Consider the following 13,193-nt stretch of genomic DNA (forward strand, 5'->3'; position numbering starts at 1 on the left):
AGAGACATAAAGCTGCTCTTCCCTCTTAGTTCTGTGATGCTCGCTCAGTGTTATTTCACTTTTCCTATGATACGACCTCCAAAGGCCAGCCAGCCATATGGTTTGGTGGTTGTCTGAAGATGTAGTGATCCATTCCAACCCTGCAGGAATAAGTATATTGAGCTCCAACTTGGCACCTTCCTACGGGGTTTGGAAGGGTAATTTTACTACGTCCTGCTTTCAGTTTAAGTCCTGACTTTAGAATCTGTCCCTAGCGAGATGCCGGGCTGATCTGAGAACGAAATAACCTGGATGGAGAGTAGGTGACATGAGACCAGATTGCATGACTTTCTTGTGTGCTTGTTATTTATTTATTTATGCACTTGGGAAAGAGAAAGGAAAAGAGGACTCTCTCTGAGCTAATCATGACCCCATGTTCTCCTCTCACCTCCCCCTTCCAGTCCTTCCGCTGACTCTTACTCACTGGTCGTGCATGTTTGACCCGGTGTTTTCCTCCTGCACCTGTCCTGTTGTATACCCTCAGATTTACAAGGAGCAGCTCAATACCAGGGTTGTCCTGGTGGCTGTAGAGACCTGGACTGAGAAGGATCATATTGACATCACCACCAACCCTGTGCAGATGCTCCATGAATTCTCCAAATACCGGCAGCGCATCAAGCAGCACGCCGACGCTGTGCATCTCATCTCGTGTGTACCCAACTAAGCTTTTACTGTGCTCTTGATTTAGCATTTATCTTTATTACTTTATTGTATCAGTTGAGCTACATATTAGAAAACAGGGACTTGAACAAAATTGATGCTTATTCCTCTCTCAGTTCTATAAGAAGCATGGAGCTAAGACGTCTCGTGATGAGGTGGTAGTTTCACGGTCATTAGCCCTACCTTCATAGCTTCCATCCTCAAGGTCAACTCATGATCCAAAGATGGCTGTTGGCAGCCCAGCCGTCACAACTCCTCATTACTAGCAGTAGAAATGACAGCCTTGTAGGAGGGCAAAAGGATGCTCCTTCTAACCAAGTCAGCTACCTTAAAGCAGCTTTCCTGAAAGCTGCACACACCAATTATGCTAACATCTCATTAGCTAGATCTTAGTCACAGGGCCACACCTACCTGTAAGAGAGACTAAGATATGTTGTCTTTTTAGATGGATCATTTAATAAAATTGAGTTTCTATCAATAAGACAAAAAGGGTACTATACTTTGTTTTTGATATAGGTAAGCTGTTCCCTTCCTCATTTATGGTGAAGCTGTTTTCAGACATTTCTCCATGGTCCTGTCCTGGAATCAGGAGTCCTTCCTTCGCTCTCATCTTTACTCTTTTGCTTCTTTTCTCTGTCTTCACTATGCAACTTTTAAAGGCGAGCAGTTTTTCTGTAACTAGTAGATCTCATCAATAGTTAAGATCATTAGATATCATCAATATTAGAATTAGGATGAAGACCTTGCTTATCTTTGTGTCCTTAATTCCTGGCCCATTGTGTGATGCTGAGTAGGTACTCAGTTAATGTTTGCTCAATAATTCTGACAGCATAAATAGAAAGATACTTAAAATTCAGCTTTTCTTTTGGAGGATGGCTTTGGTGAGTTCAGTGTAGGAGAGTAGACTTACCTACATATTTCAGGAGTAATTACATAATGGTTACCACATTGATTTCCTAATAGAATTTTTTTTTTCTTAAGGCGTGTGACATTTCACTATAAGAGAAGCAGTCTGAGCTTCTTTGGAGGTGTCTGTTCTCGCACGAGAGGAGTTGGTGTGAATGAGGTAAACTTGATCAATTTTCTTAAAGTAGAGCTTTATCTTTATATCTGATCTCTTTCTCCCCTGTGTCCCAGTTTACATCCCTTCTCATGCTTGTTTAGAACTTCAGTAATATAGCACAAGTGGGTTATATTAGCAGGTGGAACCAAAAGTAGTCTTTAGTGTTAGAAAAGAGGTATTATTTCATTTCCTGATGATAGTTTTTTTTTTATATTTATCAGGAAACTGCAAGCCAAAGATTGGCCCAAAGATTTTTAGGCCTCTATAGATAAGATGTTGAGTTTTTTTAAAGTTTATTCATCCTATTTTATAACTTTTTTTTCCAGTTATAATACTCTTCTGTTCAGGTTAGATTTAACTCATTTAAACCAAAGAGTCCATGATTATGTCCAATCAGTATCTTTCTTTTCTTCCATGTAAATGTTTTCATCTTTATGCTTTCCACCTGCTATCTGTAATATAAATTGGAACTACTATTTCCTTAATCTCATTTTTGTTGATATCTCCATTTTTATAAAGGAAATTTCTTCTAACAGTTGATAACAACATCCAAAAAACCTAACTGCTACCCAGATCTAAACCCTGGTCAATAACCATCACTCAGTCAGGGCCTATCTTGACATGTTTATAGTAAATTCAATTTATCCTTGGTTTGGTAAACCAATTGGGTTTACCAAATTGGGGCACAGACTTTTGAGACTTGTGTTTTGCGTTTCCATGTGAAAGCATCAAGTTCTGAGAAGTGTCACAGAGTAAGAGGGACTTTCTGCCTCTCGGGCCCTGTTGCAAGAAAGAAATGATAAGGAGCATATGCCACCTTTCGATGCTGTGAGCCTCTACTTAGGGAACTGAGATGATATGTGGTTATGATTAAGAAATAATAACTAGCTTTGTGCACTCTCTCAAATGTTTCCCACACACTTTCAACTCTGAAAAACAGTATGGTCTTCCAATGGCAGTGGCACAAGTATTATCGCAGAGCCTGGCTCAAAACCTTGGAATCCAATGGGAACCTTCTAGCAGAAAGCCAAGTATGTACACGGACCTTCTTCCCCACTTTCATGTGCCATTCTGTCTGTATAATGCATGTTTAGTCTATAAATAGTTTTCATTCCTAAGTTATAATTTAACTGCATATCTCCTTCTCCTAAAAAAAAATATATCACAAAACAAGCAACCTGAGGTCATTCTGAATCTGGATTCTAGAAATTTCTCCTTCAAAATCCACACAGTAGGAGGCATGATGGATAGTCAGTGTCTCAGAGCATGAGTTGGTTCTTTCTCACACTGTACAATGTTGGATTCATGGGTGTTGAATACTCACCTGCCCACCCCCCTGGGTTCTAACCAGTTAAGGACAGACAGAAGATGCCAGAGGAGGCTCCATCACAAGTTTTTGGATTGGAGAAGTGACTTAGACCTAAGGTCCAAAATGACTTTCTTCTCCTTTTCACTTAAAATTAAACTTATCCACCTACTGCCTCAGGAAAACTAGAGAAGGCGCTCCCTCACTGGAAGACCCACCCCAGGGCCTTTTAGCATGGAGACAGGTAGTAGAAGAGAGTATTCTTTTCAAGAGGTGGAGAATAGCGTTCTGTTTCAGATCTCAGCCAGTAGAAAAATATGACCAATGTCTTTTAGGTGCTACTCTTTTCAGTAATCAGGTGAGAAGTAGATGGAAAGACAGGGCCAGCTTATCCAGTAGGCACAGCGGGCACAGAGCCTAGGGGCCACAAGACTTTTATGGACCCATGAAAATGTTTAGTTTCTTTTAAAATCAAAATAAAGAAAGTATGTACAATTCAACCCGATTATATTCAATTTGACTTCAAAGCAGCTGTATACTTTTTGTGTGTGGAAGAAGGCATAATGCAATCCTGTGCAAAGAGGAACCAAGATGTTAACTCAAAATTTTCTCTTTACTGGGAATTAAGTAGAAGTCCCTTTCTCTCTGTGAAAATGTGAGACACTAGAAATAAAGGTGTCCCTTCCCACCCTAATCGTTCCAAGGAAGAAAAGAATAGAACTTACCTTAACATTACCCTACATTTTATACTTTTGAGCCAACTACCAAATAATTGTCATTAATACATAGTATTAGGGAAAATTGAAACAAAATATATATCCAGGGGTTACTTGATTCCTTTTATGGGTATAATAATTAAGTCATCAAGTAACATAGTCATCCCAAGTGTCTGGTGGCAATTAGCAGATCTCCACTAACTTTTCATGTATTAATGCTTTACTCAGCATATTTGATTTTTTTAAGGAAACACGGTACACATTAAACGAGTGTTTCGGGTTCAGTCAGCACAGGTGCCTTAAAATGAGAAATGAGTGGGGTTAGGTTTATAATCTTGCTTGAAAGACGGTATTGCTGGGAAGTAGCCACTGCTGAGGTCAGTTGAGAGACGTTACTGAGTTGGATGACAGGGTAGAGGGAGAAACAGGTTTCATTACTAATGCCTGGCATAATTCCTACCTTAAAATCCTTTATTCTTTTGTGAATTGTTTAGGTAAATAATTCATTAGTTCTGAACTCAGAGTTTGTTTAAGTCAATTCATTTGGAAGTTTTTCTTCCAAAATATCCTTTTCAATGATAGAAAACAGAGCAGGAAGAAATAAAGAGCCAATCACATTGTTGACATGTCTTTCTATTGTACTTCTTAATTCATGTTCACGATTGTTATTTAAATGCTTGCTGACGCTTTCATCTTAGATTGCTCTTTTATACTAAACCTGTTACCTTAGTGTTCCCCCAAGTTTCAGGTTAACTAGCAAATTGAATTTCCTTCTCCACCTTCTGAGGAACTCTGTTAGAAGGACTTTGAGGCTGATCTGTTGCATTTGTGTAACACAGCTTTGCAATTCAGAGCTCACAGGTGCATCATCTCTTGTGAATTCCAGACCCACTCTGGGAGATGGACAAGGAGATGTTACTCCCATTATACAGGTGAAAATGCAGAGCCCCAAGAAATGCTAAGTCATGTACTTCTGGGACATCCTTACATAGTGTAACTTGGGCTAGAACTCAGGCTTTCCTACCTTTAGACTAGCATACTTTTCACTAAACAGTACAACTAGGAACTTAATTGAGTTCTCTGAGTTACTAATAGAAAGACACAGTTTTGTCTCCTTGTCTGCTGTTTTCTTAGGAAGTGACCTATAATTCAGGAAAGTATAAAGAGATATTGATTTAAGAGGAATAAATTTTGGCTTGTGAGACTTTCCCTGCTGGACCTATTTGACATGGAATTGATAAAGAATTATTGTGAGGGCTATAATGCGTATTAAAGATGTGATTTTTGTTGCTTCTTTTTTCCTCTGTTGCTCTTATTATTTCATTGTACTAGAATGTGACTGCACGGAATCCTGGGGTGGCTGCATCATGGAGGAAACAGGGTAAATATCATTATGCGTGGATCTGACATACGCCTGTTGCTAAAATTGCTGCATATAATTAGATTATAATCTCTCAGGTATTGTCTTTCAGCCTCAGCACTTAATATACATTCAATAATTAATTACCTGATATTTTAGAACTTAAAGGAATACATTTACTTTGTATTTTAATCTTTTAAGTTAGTGATAAAAGTAAAATGTATTCTCTATTTCCATTTTTTATCCGCCCTTACAGGAAGCACATTAACAAATGCTTCTAAGTTCAGTAGACGCCTTCATTTTTTTTTTGTACACTTAGAATAATAGCTGGTTGCTATCTAAAGGAGTCGGCAAAAATCAATTAGTCATCAATTTACATTTTAAGAAACTTGTAAGTAAATATGCTTACAGTAATAAAAATTGTACTATAGTGTTTACAAGATCAATAAGTATTTTTTTATTAAGACAGATTTATTATGTCCAAATAAGGTAGTCTTCTACTGATGGATGCTTGAACATCCCCTTAACGGTCTCCTCTTTTCTTCTTTGGTTTCTTTGGAAACTAGAGCAGTTGCCCCACAGCTGCCATTGCCTCACTGAACCAAGGCCTGGAAGCTGTCCTCTTTCCCAGGGACCCCTGCCCCACGGGAGCAGCTGTCTTAACATCTCCTTAGCTAGAGCCCACTCCTAATAGATAGAGCAGTTTGCCATCCACATGCCCCTCTTACATTTTGCCTATGCCTACCTGCCCAACAGATTGGCCATTTCTGGTCCTACCTCCATCCCTTTGAGCCCCATTGCCAAAGTACGGAGCCTAGTTGTTCAAGCAGAATCCCTTGCTTATTCTTGCAGCGGACCCTTAGAGGAGCCCAGCTTGTAGAGAGAAGAGAAGCACAAGCATGAGGGTTTGGAGAAGGAGTTGACCATTATCCCTACAACTTGAGAACACATTTCAAGGAAATATAGTTTATACTTGAAACAGCTTTCATGGTCTCTTACCATATTGTACTTGAGTTCAGTATTATTATGGGGGTAACAGAGGATTTTATGAGGACTACTATAGGAAGGTAGGACCATTTATAATATTGGTTCTATAGGGAGATAACTTCTGTGTACTAAACTCTCAATTTTCAAATGTAGTTTTGGACAAATTATAAAATACAACAAAAACATTTAAAGTTAATATATATATTCTCAGTATATATTTACATACTGTTCTTTTCACTATCAACGGTGGCAGATTTTACCTGCTTCCTATATGATATCAGAATACATTAAATTATTGGAATCCTTCCTAGAATAAATGTCCTGTCACTCTCAAATTAGGAACTACTGCACATGTGCTCAGGGTATCAATGTGTATGATGCGGCTTACCTTTGACCATATGTATACTGTTCCCCTGTGAACTGACATAGATACAATTTAAAAACTGAATCACAAAGAAGCTCATATTATATTGGTGTTAAATGCTGAATTTCACAAATAGTCTTTGAAGCTGAGAATAAGGTGTTATTGTCCATGGATATGTATATATATCTCATGTATATATGTTATATGTGTGTGAAATGTATGCGCTGAAATATTACATATGTATAATATACATACAAATAACACATTTCTTTGAGGCTTCCTTGTTTATTTGAATCATGTTGTTGAAGCTTGCATTATATAGTCTTTAATAATTAACTCCCATGACTCTCTTCCAAAATAAAATCTAGTAGGTTCACGAACTCCCTTTCTTCAGGGCAGAGACACAAAAGTGCTGCTTTTACTGAGACACAGCAAACAAGAATGACTGCATTTTAAAATACAACCTAGAGGAGGTTTTATGATGAACTTTTCATAAACTTCTTCAAGTCAGGTGCACAAATGTGCTTGACTGCTGAGGAGGATATAATATAACATCTCACTTGTATCTGATTTTCTTTGAATTCCTATTTTTATAAAACTCTATCGCATGTATTTATTTTTGCATTTTGAACCTACTTAAGTGCTTTGTAGTAATTTGTATAGCTTCATCTAGATTCAGAGCAAACATTTTGCTGTAGTTCAAGGGTTTTTATTTTCTTCTCTCATGACGTCTTTTGGTAAATTAGTTATATAATTGATTCTTTGTTTCTTTAGCGTTTCTCATTCCCGAAAGTTCTCTAAGTGCAGCATTTTGGAGTATAGAGACTTTCTACAGAGAGGAGGTGGAGCCTGTCTTTTCAACAGGCCAACAAAGGTAAGTAACTTAGAAAGTGTAATTATTCCTTCAATGTTTCACAATGGAACAGTGCAAATATCAGTGGTTGTCTTGGAAAGCTGGTTTCTCCTCAGTCAGATTGATATTTAGTTACAAAAGGCTTTTTCATGTTGGAGGTTTAGTACAGTTTAATGAACAACAGAAACAATAGTTTCAATTTCTGAATCTCTGAGTGTTTAATGCCAGCAGCATCCCAAAAAACACTCCCCCCCCCCCAAAAAAAAACAGCAAACCTTCAATAAAAAAATCTTTGAAAATTTCATGTTAGGGTTCTTCACCCTACTAAGGGATAGTGGGTTAGATAAAAATAAAAAGATCAAATACTACCTTCACCTGTTTCTTTGTAAAAATTCCATTTTCCCTTAGCAGCATTCTCTCTAGGGACCTAACTATGAATTTCTTAGCTTTTTTTTTTTCAGTTTGAGTGGTCTGTTCTTCCAGGCAGTAAATATTACTAGTATCAGCTGGCCAAGAAGTGACACAAGGTATTTAGAGTCTACAAATACATATATGTATTTGTATTTTTATTTTGTAGTTTCTTTACCCAGGGTTTTTTGTGTTGTCGATTGGCATTTCATCAGACTTGGTATATACAGTCTCACAATCTCTTATCCACAATTCCTGATCCAAAAACTCTGAAAATTGGAAGTGTTTTGTATGATTTTGCAGAAAACACTTTCGACAGTAAAACTTCTGGACTAAAAAATCTTTATTCCTCATAGTGTGAATATTCACAAGTCTTACAACAGAAATATTATTGTATTTGTTATAGCCTCACACTATTACACAGAACATGATCAGTGCATCATACATTTCTAAAATTCAGCAGATCCAGAATTCTGAAACTCATTAGCCAAAAAGCTTTTGGGTAAGGGACTGTGGACCTACAATAGCATATTTGAAAATGAATATTACTCAATAGGCAAAAACAGGGTTGGTGCTAATTAGCAAATTATATAAAATTCCAACATTGTAAATTTCACATGTTAAAATATGACTTTAAGTCAAGTATAGCTCATGGTTTTACAAAATGGTTAAAACTGTAAATTTTGAGAAAACAGTGAAAGGTTAGTATTAAAAAAATCAGTGACTAATGTGGATAACTGACAGAATTATTTCTCTACTCATAATTAAGGGATACTAATGTAGTTAGATGATGGTATTTAATGCCTGACATCTGTATGAAATCTCAGGAAGTCTGCCGAACAAGAAACCGAAATTTTAAAGTTGGATTTGCATCATTAAACTGGGCTGCCTGACATTGATTTCAGTGCAACAGAAATCTGAGTTTCATAGTTTTTTTTAAAAGGGTGAAAAAGTAATAATGAACGAATGTGGGCAGCTGGCGTTTTTGAGTTGCAGTGTACATAGCTAATTTTACCCACCTTGCAGCTCATTAGATAATTATAAGCATCATGCCTGAGGAAATAACACCGAGTTGTTTGGAAATGTTAAGGTTTCTAGTATGCATATGAGAATCCATCATTAGATCTCTAAAACCACCTGTGAGGGCCATGGTGGCTCAGCAGGCAAGAGTGCTTACCTGCCAGGCCAGAGGACCCGGGTTCGGATCCCGGTGCCTGCCCATGTTTAAAAAAAAAAAAAAGAATATAAAACCACCTGTGAGGAATAAGAAGATTATTCTAGTAATTTTGAAACCAATTTAAAATGACTATACATCTCTAATTTTAAAAATTAGTAAATATAGAATCAGTTTTCAGTTTAAACTACATACTATTAATGGTTTAAAAACCTATGGATTCTGGGTGATACAGTGGTGGCTCAGTGACAGAATTCCTGCCTGCCATGCCAGAGACCCAGGTTCGATTTCCGGAGCCTGCCTGCCCATGCAAAAAGAAAAAAATTTATGGATTCCAGTGGAATAGTTTACATCTGTATGTAAAGGACTGCTATTTTTCAAATATTTAGTTTACTGTGTGTTTGACTGCATTTGTTGTGCTTTATGTATTGTTCTCATACGTGCATATTTTCTGTGCTTTGGGAGCTTCCCAAACCCTGTTTTCCATCTGGTTTAAGACTGTTACCCATCACAGGATAAAGAGTTGTCCTGTGAATGAAATCTGGCAGTTTTCTATATGGGAGCCTGAGAAAAGTCCTAGTCTTTTTCTGGTCTGACCCTCTGTGTTCCAGTTTGTCCTGCCTTCTGACCAAAATGCCGCAGAGCTTAGCACTGTTGATTTAACTCACTGGACTGTCCCAGAAGTAAGTCCCACCTAACTAACCTTGCTTCCTGCGGTAATTTTCCATTCATGGAAATGGAAGGAGGACCAGGTCTTTCTCAGAAGGCAGCCCTTCCTTGAAGTTTGTATTACACCTGTGGGAGGAGTGTCTTTCTCCCTTTTATATTCATGGCTCCAAGCATTTGGATTGCGATGTGCTGTTCTGGTCTTCTCCCAGGTGAGATGGTAACGCCCATAGGCATCCTACCCCAGGTGATTCAAAAGAGGACTGTTTCTCACACAATGAATCAACTGTCCCTACAGGTCTATAATATAGTTTAACTGGTAAGCAAATTATAGCACCAGTAGGGTGGATTATTCTAGAAAATTGACTCCGCCATTGCTCCAGGAATGATTGAGAGATTTCCTTCCATTCATACATGTATCCACACATTTACTCAGCATGCTTCAGATAGTGACATTTCTCCTTAATGAGAATGATGGGCATGGATTTCCAGCAAAATTTTTTTAAGTTTATTTGCCACTAATTGATGGTTATTACATTGGGCTGTGACTAAAGCATATTTATCTTTTTGATAATTGTTATGTTTTAATCATCTGCCTTCAGATGAGTCAGCAAATTGGATATCTGCGAGTCTTATTAGCAGTGCATTTTAGCTCCATTAGCAAACATGAAAAGTGATCGATTTCTCTTGACAGCTTACCTCCATAAAAAGTAACTCTAATACTAGAGTTCGTCTTTAGTGCCCACCACCAGACAGGCCAAACCGCCAGAGAATTCTCCAAGACATATTACCCAATTTCAGGAATGCTTTTTAGAAGTTTGTAGAAGTGTTATTAATAAATGAATTTCCCACACAGACATCATTTATAAGATGCTTTAATGACAGATCACAGAAGAATACAATTTGATGGCTGATTATAGGACCATGTACATGGTCTTAGTGGTGTGTTGATTTTCTGTGTGTGTTGATTTTCCTTTCCTAATCTCTTCCAGCTGTTTGAGCCCACTGAGTGTGGAAATGGATATGTAGAAGCTGGGGAGGAGTGTGATTGTGGTTTCCATGTGGTAGGTATAAAAGACCCTCTCTACCTTACCCAAAACAAAGAAGAATGGCATAGCAAGAGGTCTGTTTTGTCATTCATTGTGGTCGTACTGCCTTTCGTTCTGATCTCCCAGCTGAGACATGTTAGAATTAGTTACGTCCTTATGACCCTGTCTGAAAAAAATGTAATGGATTCTTCTAATCAAAATTCCTACTTCTTAAAAATTCATAGCTCATATTCATCTCAGACGGGTTGTACCAAATCATAATCCTTTCTTTTTCCTATTGGGTGTTACTTTTGTCTTTACGAAGCTAGACTGAGTATTAAGCATATAGTATACTAGAGCTAGCCGTAGGTAGATATCTGCTGAGAAATAAGCATAAGGCTTTGTTAGGGAGCCCCTTTCATAGAAGATTTTATTCCGCTGAGAACTATAACGGGAAAGAATCTGTCACTGAAACAATTATTCCTAAAATATCTGTTTACTGTTATATAAATCTCTTTGGATTGTGCATAAATCATGTGTGGAGAAAATGTTGATTGGCCAGCGGGTAAGGTTTCTCATGCACTCACGTGGAGTGTTTTCTCTAGGAGTGCTATGGATTGTGCTGTAAGAAATGCTCTCTCTCCAATGGGGCTCACTGCAGTGATGGACCCTGCTGTAACAACACCTCATGTCTTGTGAGTTCCTTGACATCATCTTTTCTTTCTTTTACTTGCCAGATTAGCCAGTTGTATCATTGCATAAGCAGTTGAATAGCTTGTCCCAAACTTGTTGGTTGACCGTGTGCCTATCAGCCTGACAATTTTGTGGAATCGATAAATCCAGCCAAATTCTGTAGGTCATAACATATGCCTTTACTATTGTTCCCCATCACCCATCCTCAACCCCTGTCCTCCAATGACTCCTTAAGAAAATATACTTTTGCTTCTTTCAAAATAAGCATTGAGATTTGCCCTATTGACACCAATGAAAACCAAATTGTCTTTTTAAAAATAATATGACCTACTTAAAACATTATTCTTTAAGACTTACCCTAGTTTATTTTAGACTCTGAGCATAAAAACTGGTGCTTATATTTTCACAGTTGACTCTTTACGTCTCCTATAAAGGAGGAATGTAGATAAGGAAGTAATAAATTTGTATGTTTACATGTGTTTCTACACAGTTTGTATGTGTGTAGACACACAGTTACCCTCATGTTAATTTTCGAAGAGCCATCTCTTTAAGCCTCCTTTTTCTCATCTAAAAACCACAAATATTCCTTATAGCCATAAAATTCCATGATTTTATTATTATATTCAGTGCCAAGGGATGTTATGCATTATGGTATTCTAGAAGATTCTGGTTTAGCTTATACTTGCCTTATGTCCCCTACCAGATTAAAAATTGCTGGAGAGGGGCAGGGGATGAGTTGTTTCTTTCATCTTTTATCTATCCCCTCCACAGACAGATAGAATACCTTGTATGTACATGGTAGACATTCATTGACACCACTGAAAGTGATTCACATGAATTCATTGAATACTGATTTTGTATATTTAACTAAGGCAAATTAATATACAAGCCATCAGGTAAATTGGTGAAGGTTGGGCATGCACATCAATCTTCAGAGAAATCTGGGGTTCTGATAGTTTGTCTTCAGTCAAACAGGTGTTTCTTCTTTACATAGTTGCCAGCACATTGTTTTCCTAAAATAATAGTCAAGAGACAATGGGTTTTGAAATCTGGATGTTTAATGCCTTGGTTGATGATTCATATTTAGTAAGAGGGTGGCACTTGTCATTGTTTCTATTCTGCAGCTATCTTGCTAATTCATAAAGAGTTTGATGATGTTTATGAGGGAATCAGCATGGGAAAGTTTTTGTGTGTGTATGTGTGGGAGGGCAGTGTTTTGTTTGCTTTGAAACAAGTCAGAAGTGAAAGTAATGAATGCATCTTTTGGTCTATAAAAATTTTTTTTTATAGATTGCTGATGACTATAAGAAAGCTAAGTTCTTAAAATATTAATTAATACTATTCTCTTAACTCATAAATATTGAATTGCAGTTTCAGCCACGAGGCTATGAATGTCGGGATGCTGTGAATGGTTGTGATATTACTGAATACTGTACTGGAGACTCTGGCCAGGTATGGCAAACTGAATTTTAGTTAATATGTTTTACTGGTAAATGCATACTTTAAAGCTTTCAATATATATTACATGTGTGAATATGCTTTGTTTCCTTTTGTTTTGATTTGCTCTGTTTTCTAATAATTTCCAGCTCTTCATCCTGACTTTAAGGAAAGTTCTTTTAGATTTTTATTTTGAACCTAAATTTCTTTGACTTTTCCCTTGGATATTTGTTTCCCTTTATTTGATTTGTATCCAACTAATTGATCTTTCTTTCCTAGTCCTTCTGTCCAAAACAGTACATTTGTGCTGAAGAAGCCCTAAAGTGCTGTTTTCAAACATTTTAAAGCCACAAAATCCTTTCTTTAAACAAAATTTTCGACAGAACCCCCAATGTAGAAAATAGCACTACTCTCACCCCCTCCCCACATACCCGGCCCT

General features: G+C 37.4%; 1 protein-coding gene across 5 annotated transcripts in view; it reads left to right on the forward strand.

Annotated features, from left to right (window-relative positions):
- The window catches only part of ADAM23 (ADAM metallopeptidase domain 23), a 145,703-nt gene that overhangs the window by 98,856 nt on the left and 33,654 nt on the right, over positions 1-13,193 (forward strand). For all 5 annotated transcript variants that reach the window (XM_077154849.1, XM_077154850.1, XM_077154852.1 and 2 more), the window contains 8 exons: positions 524-687; positions 1,681-1,765; positions 2,703-2,793; positions 5,117-5,165; positions 7,270-7,369; positions 10,589-10,660; positions 11,230-11,319; positions 12,689-12,769. In XM_077154849.1, coding sequence (XP_077010964.1) covers positions 524-687; positions 1,681-1,765; positions 2,703-2,793; positions 5,117-5,165; positions 7,270-7,369; positions 10,589-10,660; positions 11,230-11,319; positions 12,689-12,769 — 732 coding nt within the window. The remainder of the gene's footprint in view (positions 1-523; positions 688-1,680; positions 1,766-2,702; positions 2,794-5,116; positions 5,166-7,269; positions 7,370-10,588; positions 10,661-11,229; positions 11,320-12,688; positions 12,770-13,193) is intronic.

This window comes from Tamandua tetradactyla, chromosome 3 (genome assembly GCF_023851605.1).
Source record: "Tamandua tetradactyla isolate mTamTet1 chromosome 3, mTamTet1.pri, whole genome shotgun sequence".
NCBI lineage: Eukaryota > Metazoa > Chordata > Mammalia > Pilosa > Myrmecophagidae > Tamandua > Tamandua tetradactyla.